Source organism: Polypterus senegalus, chromosome 8 (genome assembly GCF_016835505.1).
Source record: "Polypterus senegalus isolate Bchr_013 chromosome 8, ASM1683550v1, whole genome shotgun sequence".
NCBI classification, from domain to species: Eukaryota; Metazoa; Chordata; class Cladistia; order Polypteriformes; family Polypteridae; genus Polypterus; species Polypterus senegalus.
In genome coordinates, this window is record NC_053161.1 from 32343749 (window position 1) to 32362064 (window position 18316).

The following is an 18316-nucleotide window of genomic DNA, read 5'->3' on the forward strand; positions in this document are numbered from 1 at the left end:
TTTATTTTTCTTTGTCAAGATTGATTCCATAATTAATTGTTGTATGATTTCTGCAAATTTTATCTGTCTAATTATATACTATGTTACTTTCTTGAAAAAAAAAGTAAAAAGAATTAAATTAAACATTAAAAGATAAACCAACACTTTTATTCTCTTCTATTGCTGTATGTCCTATCATTATACTATGATCTTCATTACCTAGGTTCATGTTTCACATTACCCATTCATCATAAGAATATTCCCAGATATAGCCTCGAAGTGCTCTCAGGTTTCACTTTAAATATCAGCCTCATTCTCACATTCAGACAAACTTTCTACTTATTTTCTTCACAAGTCACCTCCTCCTTGACCTGACTGATTCTCTCTGCCTGCCTCTCCTCTAACTGACGATGACTGAAGCCCAGCTATTTGTCTTACAGGACGAGTTCACCTGCTCACTGTGTATGGAGACCCTCAGGGACCCCATCTCGATCCTCTGTGGGCATAGTTTCTGTCTGAAGTGCCTCACCAACTACTGGGATCAAAGCCAAGTGTGCAGCTGTCCTCAGTGCAGAAGGACTTTCACAACGAGGCCTGAACTGCACATAAACACTCTGCTGAATGAAGTTGTCAAGAAATTAAAGAAGAAGGCAATCGGCCGTCCTCCTCCTCCTCCTCCTCTGTCTCATAATTTTGCCGGCCCTGGAGACGTGGAGTGTGACTTCTGTACTGGGAAGAAGCTCAAGGCAATTAAGTCGTGTTTGACCTGCACAGCCTCCTACTGTCGTACTCACCTGCAGCCTCACTATGAGGGAGCCATCTGGAAGGATCACAGGCTGACTGACCCAGATGTAAATCTCAAGGAGAAACTATGTGCTAAACATCAGAAAAGTTTGGAAATATTTTGCAAAACTGATGAGATGTGTATTTGTGCAAAGTGTGTAGTGACTGAACATAACAATCATAAAATGGCTGAGTTGGAAAAGGAAAGAGAGGAAAAGCAGGTGAGTGCAGTTTAGCGCTTAATAAAAACATAATAAACAACTATAGTTGAGTGATTTGTAAAAGTAGTATAACAGAAAAATCTATTAACTCATAGGAAGCTGGAGCCAGTCCTAGTGAGACCGGCTATCAGGCAGGAAACAGCTTTGGTGGGACAATCAGCATTATCCATGTAGGCTGACGTCAGCTGAAAAAAATGGATTATTTCCCACAATTCTCTCCAGTAGATGCATATGAAATTAGCACAGGAAAACACTTTTATTACTGCCCCAATAATACACGTTTTGCTGGTTTCAAAAACAATTTATCATGCAAATCTTTTTTGTGAAGTCATTGTCATTTGTAATAAATTTATTACGTGAATTTCATATAATTTCTGGGTTCAAAATCAAATTAAATAAGAGTGTTCCCTTTTCATGAATTCTCTCATATGCCAAACTACATTTTTGACCACTTTCCATTGTTTGTCTCATAACTACTTTAAAGATATCATTCTTCAAACCTAATTCCTACATTATGCTGGAACACATCAAACAAGATAGTAATAGATAACCTTCTGTTCATCTAATAGTTAGGGGAATTAATACTGACAAAATTAATGCCCCCCCCGCCCCCAAGCCTTAACTATATCTTTAAATACGGGGAATTCAAAATGGGCACCTATTTGAAAGATGACTCTACCAATACCTAAATAAGAAGGCAGCTCGGCACCTTCCAAATTTCAGTTATGTTACTTGCCTGCCAATATCCATAAACTGAGGTTTTGGAAGGAGTCAGAAGTTACTGAAACCAATCCTGCTAAGTCAGTCAAGGAAAATAAATCTTGTTCACAATCCTCTGTATGCTTTGCTCTTTGCCCCACTCAACACTAATTACCTTCACTTTACTATCAACCCAGTAGTCCACCATTCACTCAAAATAAGTTGCCACTCAGGGATACACTTTAAGGTATGTACGCTCATACTAGGTACCCCATGTATGATAATTATATATTCAGGCGTTCTTTAACTTATTCTGTGTTCAGTCTATGAATGTGAGTAGGTATCCAGGGGCCTCATGTATAACTTTGTGCGTAGAACTCACACTATAACATAGCGTGAGCACAGAAGCGGGAATGCGCATACGTACAGAAAAATCCAGATGCATAAATCTGTGCGTACACAAACTTCCACGTTCTTCCACTACATAAATCCCAGTCAGCGTGAAAAGTAACGCACGTGCAAGTGCCTGCTGTCCTGCCCCAACTCGTCCCAGAATTACGCCTCTTTGAATATGCAAATCAATATAAATAGCCCTTAAGCTCCACCTTTTGTGAAAAGACAATAGCAAAAGCACAGGTGAAAATATAAGAAGTGGAGGCGAGGAAAAACTTACTATTTGTTGGTTTAAACAGTGGTATAATCAACAAAAGGAAGTTGATTGAGTGCCGGAGAAACTTGAAAGCTCAAGTTCACAAAGTCACACAGTGCCCGAAATAAAAAAGAAGTCACATATCAAAGTCGTCATGAAAAGGCGAGTCATAGCCCACTGTCTGAACGTCATATGAAAGCTTATTAGGATACAGACAAAAAAATAGGTACACAGTGGGAAAAAAGCACGAAATGTCAACGTTAATCTCTAAATTTCCACTTTAATCACATAGTTTATTCTTTCATTATAGTGGAACATCATAAACTTCATCTTAAAATTGTTTAATTTAGTTTCTGAAATTCTATAGTAATTAAAGTAGCACGTTAAATGCTTTGTTTTGTATTTGATCTTCTATTTGCTCTATATGTGTGTTACTTACTAAGTGCTTCCGGGCTTTCTCTTCCTCCGACAGGACACATAATCCATTACATTCATAATATTACAGCTCTCTGAATAATTAAAATACTGAGATGTATACGTAATATCATTTTCATGATAATAGGAGTTAAAGCATGTTATTAAACATGGGAACATGGTGGCAGAGTGATTGTTCACGTCTCACACAAGATGCTTGCTGTGCCATGTGCTACCTTCAATGAAATACTTTATTGTAGTAGTACTGTCTGTTTTAAACGTACTAACCCCCAATTCCTGTCCTTACTTTTCATTCTCCAAATACCCAATCACCACACAGTCAGCTCTGTAATAGACGTTAAGCCATCTGCAAGCTTAAAACGCGATTCTTCAAAACTTTTAAGGAACATTGAAATATCTTCATAGTACGTGTTTAATTTTTCTATCCATCTATTCTTCCAGTGTTGCGCCAGCACAAGCAGAAATACAGCGGAAGGCAGGAACAATCCGTGAGTGGAGCGCCAGCAGCTCACTAGCACTGCAGCACCGTGTCCTGGCGTGTTTAGTTATTAACAATATAGATTATTGCGGTGGGCTAGCACCCTGCCCAGGGTTTGTTTTCTGCCTTGTACCCTGTGTTGGCTGGGATTGGCTCCAATATAGATTATTTAAATGAAGTTAATGTTTTATCTGTATAATATAATAACCATATTTTTCTGCATTTCATCTTAAAAATGATATCGTCATCATATGTAAATAAGCGCTTTATAAAGTGGCTCAGGTTGTGCAATATTATAATTGTAGTGCAAGTTTACAGTGAGGTACTGTAATTCTACTTATAAGTACAAACAGTTCTACAAGGAGCACTTGATTGAGTGCGTTTATAGTTCTTGGGATGAAACTGTTTCTGAACCGCGAGGTCCGTACAGGAAAGGCTTTGAAACGTTTGCCGTGTGAAAGCAGTTCAATAGACTGCATGGCTGAGACAGCATATGCTTGATGCTGTATACCGATAATTCTCTTTCTCAGATTCTGTAGATCTTTGATTCCCCACTCAGATACAGTGATATTAATACTCTGAGTGGTGCAGTGAGAGTAATATGGAAAAAGATATTCCGCTGTGGCAACCCCTAATGGAAGCAGCTGAAAGAAGAAGAAATTATGGTTAATTACAATCAGATGCATTAAACTAATAAACAATATGCGGTTAATTTCAGTGTATTTATAAAGCTGCGTCAGGGATGTGGATCTGAAAAAGAAAGGGTAATCACACAGGAACAGCAGCACTGCTTTGATGCTGGGTGCCACCAGTCTGCAAAACCGAGCGGAGAACTTGCGTACAGCAGGGTATGAGGTACCATGGAAATGTGCGTGGCTTTACGCCAAGTTTAGGTTTTATACATCGCAATTTGAATGTGGAAACGTTCTTACGCAACATTTTTGTGCATATGCACTGTTTGTACATGAGGCCCCAGATCTTTCAAGATCTCTATAATACGTATGGCTTATGTGTCCTTTGAAATATTCCATTTTAAATGTTATCTTTCAGTAACACACTAATTTATTTTTATATCAGCCAGAATCTTCATTGAAACCAACCTGCCCGACATTTCTCATCTTCCATTAATGACTGTTCCTCAGATATTACTGGCTAGTTGTGAAGAAGACAACATATTTGAAGCACTTTACTCCTAGATGATTATAGTGAATGATGAGAAAAGGATTCTTCCATTAAAATTTCAATAGAAGGAATGGAAATTTGTCATCCCTAAAACACATTGTTTTTCTTTCTGCATAAAGCATGCCATGGATTTTATGTCACTAACATATCTCATCTAAAATTGTCTAACATGTATCCAGGACAAGATACAGCATGTGAACAAGTACCTATGTTGCATTTTTGTAATGCTCTACATTTAATCAATTTTGAGTTATAACTTCTTACAACTCCTTGGACTTGAGATCACTCTCATTTCAGAAAAGAACCTGATGCAATGATATTAGGCTATAAAATATCTATTCTGGTATCATAAGGTACATTGCTTGCTTGACAGTTTATTTTGCTTAAGTGAATTATAGACCAGCCTCCATAATTTAATGGTAATCTTTGCCTGTATTTTTCAAGGGTCTAAAGAAGAAAAATAGGCCTTACTGACTTCAAAATTTCAGAAGAATTAATAGTATTTTATCAGTTTTCCTAATTTAGGAAACTACTCCTAATCACCAGGATTAAGGAGCGCTCAGGAGCTGTCTTAACTTGCTAGAAGCTACCAAGGGGTGGTGTTCAGGCAGAGATTGGCATGAGCATTCTGGGAAAGGCAGAATGTTTTGGTAACACTGAACAACAGTGAACTCATAAAAATATATTGATTTGACAGAGATGGAATACTATTTGTAACAAATATTTTACATCACATGAAATCTTGTACATCTACAGTATGTGAAAAAGCCATGCACTGTTACCTGAAATGAAAGTGTTCGTAATGTTACTGTTTTTGACCATGGGGAAAATGCAGCATTGTAATAGTGATGATTTGGGTATGTCACAACCAACCATTTGTTGAATTTTGCACGAAACTTACAACATGTGAGGTCATATGCAGATTTATACATCCCCCCACTACACATGAGGTAATGTTAAAACATGCTGCATTCATGCAAGTCAATTTTTCTTCTAGGGTTGTTGTTGTGATTGAAAGCATGCACATAAACAGCATTGCCCCAAGTGTGGATGAGCAAGCATATGTGAATTGCAAGTGATATCACAGTATCAACACACAGGTGGCCATAGATGCAAACTGTGTTATTCTTGATGCTGTTGTGAAATGGCAAGCTTAGTACAATATCCTAACTTATTATATGTTTTCTTTCTTCTTCTGATCTTCCTCATACTTTAAATATTATTATTATTATTATTATTATTATTATCTTTCTAGTTAAGCTTTAGAGTTAGTACTAGAAAACTACATAGTATCACCTTGATTTCCAAGGAAGTAACAAAATGCCTTCATGACTGTCATTTTGTGGCTCGGGGGGCAATAACATTGTGACATCATTCATTTCCAAACATGAACTCCTCGTTGGGAGTAAGTATAGAATACTTCACTACTTCTCATGTCATATTCTGTGCTGGGACTACTTTCTCCTTAAAGATTATTGTTTTAGGTGGAATGAGGGCACATCTGAATGTATTATTACTTACTGGAACGTTTCCATCAGAATAAAGTATGTGGCTGGTGTTGTTTTGTGCAGATAGTGCCAAGGCACCTGGGTTTTAAGTTTACTATGAACTTTCACACAGTTCATCTTGGAGGCACACAGAAGCAGTATTTGCAAGTCCAGTATGTTTCATTCATGTCAGCCTTTTTGAATCAGGTCATGGGAGCAGAGCAATGCACAATGCACCCAGCAGCTGTATCTGGTGCATGTGGAAGAAGTTGTATGGGGCATACACATGTGAACACCATGAAATATAAAGTGTTGCATGTGCATGGGACTGCATTATTCTTATTTGTAATCACTGGCCAGAGTGGAAAGGTGGAGGGAGAAAAGCCTGGCTTGAGCAATTCTGTGTTGGTTTTAATGGACTTGGAAGAGAAACTTTTTCCTTCTTTTGATTTGAAGTAAAATTAAAATGAAAACTTTTTATTTGTGGGGTTGGGAAGCTGTTTTTATCTCTATTTATTGTTTACTTAGTTAAAAGTGTACTAAACTACTTGGTAGAAGGTTTACTTATTTATTTACTGATTTAATAATTGTAATTTGTTCACTATAAAAACTGTATTTTTACATATGTCCCTCTGTGGTCTGCCTCTGTTTACTATTCTACTGGTCTACAGTCCCATTATTTGATGCCCATGTCTCGACTCCTAGGCCTTTAGGGACATTAGCCATCACACACAACTTCTTAATGATTTCCTGAAGTTTCCTGCTAATTGGCTGTCCCTGCTGCTAGATGCTCACATTAAGACTCTGGTATCTCTTTAGGCATGTTGATCAACAGTTTTCTTCTTAATTCTTGCTAATGGTTGACTATTTCCTTGATTTGTCATTTGTTTCTACCTGCTGATTACTCTGATTGGCTTTGTTTTCTGCTCCTGAACAGTGTGTTTTTATTAAATACTTGTGATCAGTAGATAACTCAGTTATGAGACTCTTTAGCTATTCACCATCTGAAACCCCCTTTGCCACATTGACTTATCACTAACAGATGTCTAGCACATTCATTGGTTTCCCTAATGCTTCTCGTTATATAAACATTACATAAACTATTGTTGAAAAACTCAGAAAAATGATGTTATGGTTTAATGACCAAAAGATATAGGGAAAATGCATGTTTGGGATATTGTGAGCATATAACTGAATAAATTATATGTGGATTATGTAAAATGATACTTTCTTCATGGATGTTTGCTCATCTTTGGTCTTTATTGAAGTCTGGTGTAACAGGATATTTGTTGTCTCTTTAATCCATGAAAACATGACATTACAGATTTTGTTTGAAAATTACTACAAACAAAACAGAGTATGTGTGTCAGATACCATGTCAATATGAAAACCAGTGTGACAGAAAAAATAAATTGTGTCACAAAATGTGCTGTAAAAATGTAAGGGCTCAGAAGGAGAACAAAACATCAAAAGTGAAAGTGAATTCTGATAAGACATTTGGCTGCTTGTGTTTAAAAACAGAAACAGCTGGAGTCGACACTGATTGAAATCTTGGAGAAACTTGAGAAGAGAGAGAAGAAACTCAAGGAAATGAGGAGAGCAGTGGAGCAGATGAAGGTGAGATAAATAAGGATGACAATTTAAATCCATGAAAGATAAAACTAATAACTAATGGTAATAACATATTGCAACATAAAATTGTGAATTGACTCTTTATTGTGTCCTTCATGCCATTTCATTGCAACCAGCATTTCCTGTTTTATTCACTAGGGCACAGGCAACAGAATCCTAATGATCTTTGACTGTTCAATTGAGACTTTGTTCCTGATGCAGATTGTCACTGATGTTCTAAATTTGCTGACAGAAAATGGTCACAAGATACCTTAATTCGTTGTTATTAATTTTGTGATTACATCTTTATTTGATTCCCAAGCTGCCCCAAAATCTCATCCCGATAGTCATAGTTTCTGTTTCTGATTCCCAAAACTCTTTAAGTAAAGAAGAGCTTCCTCAATCTAGTCTTAAATGCACTTTACCTTAATTTTTCCTGGTATTCCCAAATACATGATTCACCATTTAGATGAAAGAATTCAGTTGGATATCTTTTATCAATGACTTTCAGAATTTAGACATGGATTCGGTCCCTATGCAGCCTCCTCCATTAAATCTTCTAATCTTCTCGGTCTTATTTGGACTGATGTGTGGCATATGCAAAACGTCTGAGATGAATATCTTGTCTTTTCTGCTCCTTTACTTAGCACAGACCCCTTTTGATATGGATAACACAACAGTCATCCTGCCCATAAGTATGACATTTATTCCATCATGGCAAATAACAACTGAATTCAATCAAGCTGCCTTCTACTCTCAGGCCATGGGATAAACCTGTGTCTCAATTGCCCTAGTGACTAAGACTCTGGCTATCATTACTTCACTCTCTCTGGGGACTGGATTTAATGTGACTTTTGGAACTCCTCATACCTGCCCACCAAATCAACAGAGTAGATGTTCAGTTTATTAAGATTGTGAAAACAGTTGCACACATGCAAATCTGTGTTGTATTATGCCCCTGTTACCTTGTGCTACATTTAGACCATGACCCACCCAAGTACAATTCTCTAGTCTAACATAGGCTACTGACATCTTCTTCAATTTTAATTATCCTGAGCTGGAAGTAGTGGACCAGTTGGCACCTCCCATAAGTGTAGGACTCATGAAAGAAAGTGTCAAAAAAGTTCAGCATCATATAGGAATTGTATTGTATTTGCCTCAATTTTAAAATCTCTTTGGGCGCCAGTTACCTACTTTTAAGGTTCTAAATTTAATCTAACTACAGTAGTTGTTTAATACATTTTGTCCCTTCTAAATGCTAAATTCTATGTTAAACATAATCTCACATTTTTTCCCCGTTACTACTTGTGTGTATGTCTTGATCTGGTCTGAAGTTTCCCATAACTCCTTGTAATGGTGCAGGTTGGGTCCTGGCTCCCTCTTCTATTATGGGAACCTCTTGAACTCGACACCATCAATACCATAATCAAGATGAGCTTGGCAGATAAGGACAAAACACACCAAGCAAGGGGATGATGAAAAGTGCAAGTGCTTTTATAAAAACAACAACAGTGTTCAAAAAGTGCAATGCTTCAAGATATTTCAAAAATAAATAAACCAATTAAAATAGAGGTGAGATGGAGGTTAAAATCAAAATAAATAAATCCTTTAAAAATGGGGTTTAAAATTCAGGCAGGAAATTGTCCTTACTAAAAGCACAGGGTCTTCTTTTAACTTGCAGCTCCCCTGCTTATCCCAAATGGGCCTTGCAGCAGAGGAATCGCCCTACTGACATTGGCAGCTAACCTTCCACAGGTCCGGGTCCCTGCTATCCCATGGCTATGGTAAAAATCTCTCTCCGGACCTAGGCTTGGGTCCCCAACGACCATGATGCTCACATTGGAGCTCTCCTTCTAGTCCTTTTCGACCCCCGCTGCTTTCCCAGTCTTCTATAGCGAGTCGTTCCTTGTAGCACGTATCACTCTGGCTCCTGGAATTGCTCACCCAGAGCAATCACTCCTTCAGCCCCCAGATGTCAGCCACTCGCTCTGCTCAATGGAGCTCTCTTTCCTAGCTGCGTGCCAACTCGCTCCCGAGCCCACTCTCTTAGCTCATTTGCACCGGCTCCTTCTGCCTCCTCCCCTCTTCTCTCTTTCTTTCTTTCTGTAACCTCCATTCTCCTCGTTTTCCTTTCTCGATTCTCTCTCTCTCACCCTCACGCTTCCCTTTTTAAAATGGGAAGGGGGCACAGCTGTGGCAATCAGCAACTCCTGTCATCAATTAAGGTCACAGGTGATCCTACACCTGTGCACTAAGTGCAGGGCTGTCCATGCTCACATGGTGCATGGGAACCGCTCTCGCCAAGCTACCATGCCCCCCCCACACAAAGACGCGAATACAGAGATTATTTATTCAAAACACCAAACAGCCATGGACCTCAATTTACCATACTCCTGTTTTTCTCTCTAGACAACTGCCTTTTCACTGGTTTCTCTATCACTTTCTAGCCTAATACCACTCCCTACACAAGGCCTATAATTGTCAATACCAGAGCCTTTATCTTATTACAAACCACTCCTTTAATTTTTTATGTCAGTTTTTTTGGTTCTGACTACAATAAACTTACATTCATTATCCTAATCCAGGTTCCCAAAGGTATTGACAAAGCAGATCTAGCAGAATTCTTTCTGTTTAAGGATGAGTCACATACTCAAGGACACCAGTGTAAATTAAGGGGATTTAGATTTAGGACAAAGCCAGAAAGTATTCCTTTACTCAAAGAGTAGCGGGAATCTAGAATAAACCAACCTAGTTTTATGTTGTTATCAGTTTGTTAACTGGAGATGTATGTTACTTTTGTGTTGAACAATATGGTGTCTGACTGTCCAACATTAAGTAACAGACAAGAGAATAGCAATAAATTCATCACCACTTTGGTGACAGAACCATGTGTGATAGTGATTGGGTTCAATTTAAGGACATTTATGCACCAATGCATTTTAACCAATGATAATGTCTGGGGAAAAGTAACTGAAGTATGGAAAAAGAGATCTAGAGATGATTAATTAAATTATCTGTAATCAACTTATAAAATAAAGACAACTCTGAGTTCTACAGTATAATAGAAAAAAAGATAGGGAAGGTAAAAAAAAATAAAAGTTTATGAAATTAAATAAAATGAGAATCACTTGAATAACCCATTGACACTCCATCTCTCAGATTTGACATTATGACCAGCAGGAGGCATCTCATACCACCAGCCTAGAATACACCTATTATGTAGATGTTTCTGAACCACAAAGACTTCATTTTCACATACTTACCTTCCAACACACAGGCTTTACTTTACAATACCTGCATGTCTTCTTAAACTCTCCTTCTCTAATCTAGTTGAGTGTTATCCCATTCCTGACTCCAACTCACCTGGCTGAGCAGGAGAGGTTGTTTGTGAAAGGCACACCCCAGATGCACTACTGGGTTAGACGATCTCTGCTGGGCCATTGTCAGTCCCGGACAATCGGTATAATCTTCTTATTCTCTGAAACGGGCTGGGGGTCTCCCCAAATTTTGCCTCCTCGATCTGCGCAACTCCACAGCTCTCTGTCTGGAACATCACCATTTTCTCTGGGGGCTGGGTTTCTCATGGTCCAAAACCCATATATGGGAAGTCCAGGTGGAGATGGTTCGGCTGTTGGGGCAGCTGAAGTACTTTGTGCAGACAAACAACAAGGCTTTAGAGCATTACGGTGCATATGTTTCTCTCGACAACCCCCTTCTGGCCTCACCTTATACACCACCCCAGAATCCCCTACCTGGCCCAGCACCACATAGGGTTCTTGGTTCCACCAACCTGTCCGCTTCCCCTGTCCTTGTCTACCTCTATTTCTCAGCCATACCCTTTCTCCAGGAAGCAATGGAATAGCCTGAGCTTCCTTATGCTGAGCTTTATTATGTTGTTCTGCCTTATCCATCTTCCTCTTAACAGTTTGACCTGTACTTGATAGATTCTGCTGATGTCCCTTCACCCATTCTTCCCTGTTACCCCCTCCGGCAGGGACCCTCACACTATGGCAGAAGGCTGGTTGTACATATCTGCTGAATCCATCATTTTCCCGGTGTGCCTTAGCACGTCGACACACAGCAGAGCTGTTAGACCCTGCTTCCTGCGTACTGGGGGCTGCCTGAGACAGTACAACTGGTGAATCTAAAGCCTGAAAAACAGCATGCCAACAAGCAGAGATCACATTCATTCCAATCAGCAATGGGCTCGTTTGGACTTCATCTGGTACAATCACAACCCCTCTGGCAGGTAACTTCACTGTAGCCACCTCAAAATCCATTGTGGCGCAGCCTGTATAGGGGATATCCAACCCATTGGCAGCTTTCAGGTTTAGAAGAAACGGGGCCTGCCCAACTTCAATCGTATCTGTAAAATGCTGCTTGAAAAGACTCTCTTTCATCAGTGTTACCTGGGATCCAGTGTCTAACAGTCAATTTAATGTTTTGCCTTCGATGGTGACCTGTACCATGGGACACTCACCAATAAGAGGGGACATGGCTATTCGGGTTTCACTGTCCAACCCTGCTATCTGACCCACAGCTGCAGGGTTCACAAGTTCAAAAGTAGGGCGCCCACTAGAGGATGGACAGTTCCACGCCAAATGACCTGCTTGTTGGCACTGATTACAAATGGGCCTACCTTGTGAATCCCAGGCATAACGGCTGTTAGTGCGAGGCCTTCTATCTGGCTGGGAGTGTACTAGTGGCTGGGCAGCATCAACCTGTGGAACTGCTGGCCTCAGTTCCTTCAGCAGCTCCTGAGTCCATTCCTTCATCTGTGTTTTCAGGTCACTCAGAATCTCTGCCTTGAATGCTAGTCTCCATTCTGCCTGTGAATGAGAGTTAGTTGCAGAGAACTCACCAATAGCTCCGCAAGTTGCTTCCCTGTGTCCCGTATAATTACATTCCCCTTCAAGCAGCAGGGCCCCCCAAAAGTTTTATCTGGATTATGGCGCACAAATGTCCGTAGTGCTTGTCGCAGTCCAGTGTCATGGAGGCCCAACAACAGCTGATCTCGCAGCTGTATATCGGAGGGGGCTTGGGCTGGGCTACACCGTTGTAACCTGCAATGAAGTTCCCTAAATCTAAGAACAAAGGCCCTGAAAGGTCCGTTAGTTCTTTGTGTACAACTGTAAAATTGGGACATCAGAGTAGCTAATGGGACTTGGTCACTATATAGTCCATCTAGAAAAAGAAAAATCTTTGTAACCCTATCTCTTTCTTCCACACTCAAAATACTGATTTCCCATTTGGCATCCCCAGTCAATGCTCCCATCACAATACTGACCTTTTGAGACTCCCCATATTCAGCTGCTTCTAATAAACCCTGCATCTGTTCTTTCCACTCAGCATATTTCAAATCACCTTTTTCCCCACTAAACTTGGCAATCCAAGGTGCAACGGCAAAAATAGGCATCATCATGATGATAATAAAAATACAGTAAAACTACCCCACAAAATCAATAACTAAATAAAAATGATTTTTAAAAAAATGCCTAGTACTTCCAAGTGTGTTACTCACAAGCCCAATCCTGCCGACTACGCCAAAATTATGTAACAGGTGTCTGGTCACAAGTACAGGTAATCTAACTTAGACACCATTTAAATATCCAACTACGCCACCCAGTTTATTAAGAGACTGGGAACTCCTGAAATTTACCAATAATAGCACACAGGTTTCTTTAAATTGGGCGGTGAGTAAACACACAATGAAAGACACAACAGTAATTTCAGGAAAAGCAACAGTAACTTCTATTACACCAGACAATAATAAGTACATGAAAAAGATAAATGAACATAAACCAAATCTAACAGTATCATGAAGAAAATTTCTTTTTTAGAAAAGAAAGTACACAGTCCACACTCTAAAAGTCCATTAAAAACAGAATTGGATGATACAACCTGTAGTGGTGCAAAGTCCAGTTTGTTCTCAGTGTTACCCCACCACTTAATTGTTCAACTGTCCACGGATGCACTCTGTTCACCGGACACTCGTTTCCCAAGAGAAGTTTTGTCAAAATTGTGGAATCCCTGTCAACTTCTCTTCTTTGGTCCCTAGTTTTCCCACCCTGGGCTCCTTGCATTGCTGTGAATTAGGCACGCCTTATTTCTTGCCTGCCAGCTTTGCTCTGTCCTTTCATGCGGCTTCCCTCTCTCGCTGGACCCACAACCGGTGTCTCCTTGTAGAGCTGTCTCTTCCTCCCTGGAAGTATTGCCGTCCTTGTGCCTCACGTCGTGCCAGCCATGTACCCTTGTCAGCCTGCGAGCCCCTGTGCTCTGTCCGAGTGCCTTGGCAGCATTTTCTGTGGACTGTTCCCCCTGCCTTCTCCTGGCCAGAGATTAAATCACCTTCAGTCCCTGCAATTATCAGTTCTGAACAACCAGATTAAACGATGGCACATCTAAATTTCCTGGGTTTAACAAATAATGGAAACACAAGTTAACCAAATGTATTGTTACCAAACATTAATGAGTACAGATCTGCTGTTTAGAAACCAATATTTCCAAGTCAGGTAAATACAGACATCCTCCAAGGCCAGACTTCAAAGCGGCGACTCCTTTGCAAGACAGCAAATACTTACACAAACAATCCTGACACAATCAGTAACTGGATTATCCAGGATCCTCCAAGGAAGCAGCAGTTCTGTTATCACACGTGGTATTGTTTGTAAATTTCAACCAGCCATAAACTTCAAAATTGTGACTCCTATGCAATCCAGCAAATACCTACAATCTGCAGACAGCCTTTTAACCTCTCACCCCCACTGCCAACAATGGGTGTCTATTACCTGTTCATCTGCTGGGCTTTAAATGTAATATTTGCATATTTCTTTTCCTAAGAGAGAAATGGAATGACTCAGTGTACAAAAATGTCCCCCCTCTGACATTAGGATAGGGGGATGTTTCTCAATAACCCACTATAGCAGCTCCAACAGACCCAAACATGGCTGACTGTTCAGACTAGGTACCCCATTCAGTCTTGCATTCAGTCTTGAGAGACTGGTACCCAACATAGGGTTATTGTCTTGGGAGACAGTCTCCCACTGCTTTTCCATTACACCACCAACCATCCCAGCCTGACATATCAGCCCATCCAAACTATCCTTTACAACATCTATATATCAATGAAAGTATCTTCCGACTGGGTTATTTTTAGGTGTTTCTATTCAGTGTTCTTCTCCAACCAAGCAGATCTCTGTGAAAAAAGAAGTAGAGGAAAATAAGAAGAGCTTTGCTGATCTTATTTGCTGCATTGAGGAAGCCGAAAGGAAACTGATTGAAAGGATCAAAGAACAAGAAAAGAGAGAAGTGGAGAAGGCTGAAGCAGTCATTGAATTACTTGAGAAGGAGATTGAGGAGTTGAAAAGGAGAACTACTGAGCTTAATGAGCTTTCAGAGACTAAGGACCTCATCCACTTCCTGCAGGTAAGAGTGACTCTTCACTGAAAATCTGATCAGACTGGGGTGTATGGGACCTGAGAACATTTACTGTGAAATTCAAAAGTTTTAAGGAGGTTTTACAACATGACAAGAACAGACCCAATACAGATAATCTTTCATATTCACCTAATATTTATAATATATACTAAAGTCTTCAAGTTCATGCTTCCATCTTCACCACAGGCAACTTGTTCCATGTTTGTACATTTAACTCCATCTTGAAATACAATACAATACAGTTTATTTTTGTATAGCCCAAAATCACACAGGAAGTGCCACAATGGGCTTTAACAGGCCCTGCCTCTTGACAGTCCCCCAGCCTTGACTCTCTAAGAAGACAAGGAAAAACTCCCAAAAAACCTTGCAGGAAAATGGAAGAAACCTTGGGAAAGGCAATTCAAAGAGAGATCCCTTTCCAGGTAGGTTGGGAGTGCAGTGGGTGTCAAAAGAAGGGGGTCAATACAATACAATACACAGAACAGAACAATTCCTCAATACAGCATAAAACATAAAAATTTTAGAAGTATGGACCAGAATTTAACAGTAGATGATATCACATAATATGATTTGGATATTTTTAGAGTCCTGGAGACATCCATCAAGCTGCTTCCCCCATTTGGCCATTCCACGGCTAAAACAGTGCTGGGCCAGCCAATCCAATGAAAGGACCCCTTTTCCCATGATTCCTGTGATCCTCCATCAGGGATGACTTTACAATAGGCAGGCAAAACAACTTGGCAGGTGGGCCGTGACACCAAGTGGCACATTTGAGTACCGAGAAGAGAAACAGAATAGGTGAGGGTTAGTATTCAATTCTAACAGTCATGTTACTTATATTTTAGTGCTAATGACTAACAACAGAGATGCAGTATGTACAGTTAATCAGCAGCTCTAGTCAGGATATGCTAAACTGAAGTAGTGAGTCTTCAGCTGGGATTTAAAGGCTGAGACTGAAGGGGCATCTCTTATGGAAGCAGGCAGACCATTCCACAGTTTAGGGGCCCTGTAACTAAAAGCTCGACCTCCCACTGTTATTTTATTAATCCTTGGAATCATAAGCAGACCGGCATCTTGAGATCTTAATGTGCACTCTGGTTTGTAAGTCATGATAAGTTCAGACAAGTAAGCCGGACCTTGGCCATTTAATGCTTTACATGTTAAAAGAAGGATTTTGAAATCTACCCTAAACTTAACCAGGAGCCAGTGTAAGGATTTAAGAACTGGAGTTATGTGTTCATATTTTCTTGTTCCTGTAATAATTCTTGCAGCGCATTTTGGATTAACTGGAGGCTGTATAGAGAACAGTTTGAACAGCCAGTGAACACTGCATTGCAGTAGTCAATCCTACTAGAGATAAATGCATGAATTAATTTCTCAGAATCCTGTTTATTTAGAAAGCGCCTTAATTTCCTAACATTTTTAAGATGGAAGAAACATGTTTTGGACAACTTTGTAATATGTGCTTTAAATGACATGCTAGAGTCAAAGATAACTCCTAGATTGCGGCTGATTCAGTAAAATTAATTGGGATTCCAACTGAGTTAAATGATGACAAAATATTTGTGATCAGCGTCATTCCCTCCAACAATTAACATCTCTGTTTTATCTGTATTTAAAGACAAGTAGTTCTCATTCATCCACTCCTTTAATTCACTAACACAACTAATTAAAGACAACATCGAGAAACTTCATTTGATTTAAATGAAAGGTATAACTGGGTGTCATCTGCATATGAGTGAAAATTAACATTATGTTTCCTAATGAGAGATCCCAGTGGAAGCATGTAAAGTGAAAACAGTAAAGGTCCCAGTACTGAGCCCCTGGGACACCATATTGAACTTCTGTGTATAATGATGGAGTACTGTCAGCACATTTCTGTACATATTGGAATCGATTTGATAAATAAGAACTAAACCAAGTGAGCACGGGGCCTGTAAGCCCAACATCATTTTCTAGCCTGTGCAGTAAAATAGAATGGTCAATGGTGTCAAATGCTGCACTTAAGTCCAACAACATAATTACAGTGGAGTTTCCTTCATCAGAGGATATCAGAATGTCATTTACAACCCGTGTTAGTGCGTTTCTGTACTATGACCAGTGCGAAAACCAGACTGGAATTTCTCAAATAAATTGTAATGCGTAAGGTGTGACTGAAGCTGACTGGCGACTACTTTTCTAGTATTTTAGAGAAACGGTAAATTTGAAATAGGCCTATAATTATTTAGCATGTGTGGGTCTAGGTCTGACTTTTTAAGTAATGGTTTAATGACTGACACTTTCAGTGCATCAGGTACTGTGCCATGCAATAATGAACTATTGATAATGTTTAGAATAGGCGCTGCAAGAACATCCATTGCACTTTTTACTAGTTTTGTTGGCACTGGATCTAGGGAACAAGTAGTGGGCTTCATTTTAGAAATTAAAGTTAAGACTTCCTGCTCAGTTACAGGATTAAAATTACTAAAGTGCTGAATGCAATGTGAGGCAGGGCCTGCTAAGCTAGTATTTGGTTTGTACTGTGATGTAGAGATCTGGGATCTTATATTTTTAATTTTCTCATTGAAGAAGTCCATAAAGTCTGTATTGCTATTATCTGTTGGTATTTTCAAATTCCCATTTGTTAATTTAGCCACTGTTCTAAACAGTACCTGAGGATTTGTATTATTGCTGTTTATTAATGTAGAATAGTATTCTGAGCGAGCTTTAAAGAAATATTAGAGAGAAATATTGCTCCTTATAAAAGATGACATCTCAAAGTCCAGCCTTGTGCCTCTCCTCTTATTTTGTTTGTGCAGTCACATAATTTATTTAATATTGGGACCAGACCTACACACACTATTCAGGCTTTGGACCTGCAGTTTCTTCTTGATACACTACATGGTCAAAGTTATGTGGACTACCCTTATAATTAGTGGATTCATCTAATTTAGCTAAACCAATTGCTAACTGGTTCAAACAGCCCTACAATCTCCATAAAGTAACATTGGTAGTAGACCTGGGATGTACTAAAGAACTTATGACTTTCAGCATGGCTCTGTGAAAGGTTGCCACATGTTTGACAAGTAATTTTATTAAATTTCTGCCATGGTCAACTGTAAGTTCTGTTAACAACTCAACTAAAAAGTGGTAGGACACACAAGATCTGTAAGTGTTGAGTGCTGAAGCCCATAAAATGCACATAAAAATCATTTGTCTTTGTTTGCTGAGATATGTTGAAATATGCTGTCTGGAGTGATGAATTATACTTCACCATCTGGTAATCTGCTGGGCAAATTTGGCTTGTTGCATGAATGCTACCAGGTAACAGTATTTTCCTGTTTCAACATGACAAAGCAAAGTCCATAGATTAAAG

General features: G+C 39.5%; 1 protein-coding gene across 1 annotated transcript in view; it reads left to right on the top strand.

Moving 5' to 3' along the window:
- The first annotated feature begins 350 nt into the window (after positions 1 to 350).
- The window catches only part of LOC120533868 (tripartite motif-containing protein 16-like), a 31506-nt gene continuing 13540 nt past the window's right edge, over positions 351 to 18316 (top strand). The window contains exons 1-2 of the mRNA XM_039760941.1: positions 351 to 983; positions 7435 to 7530. Of these exons, the coding sequence (XP_039616875.1) occupies positions 390 to 983; positions 7435 to 7530 (690 nt within the window). The 5' untranslated portion in view covers positions 351 to 389. The remainder of the gene's footprint in view (positions 984 to 7434; positions 7531 to 18316) is intronic.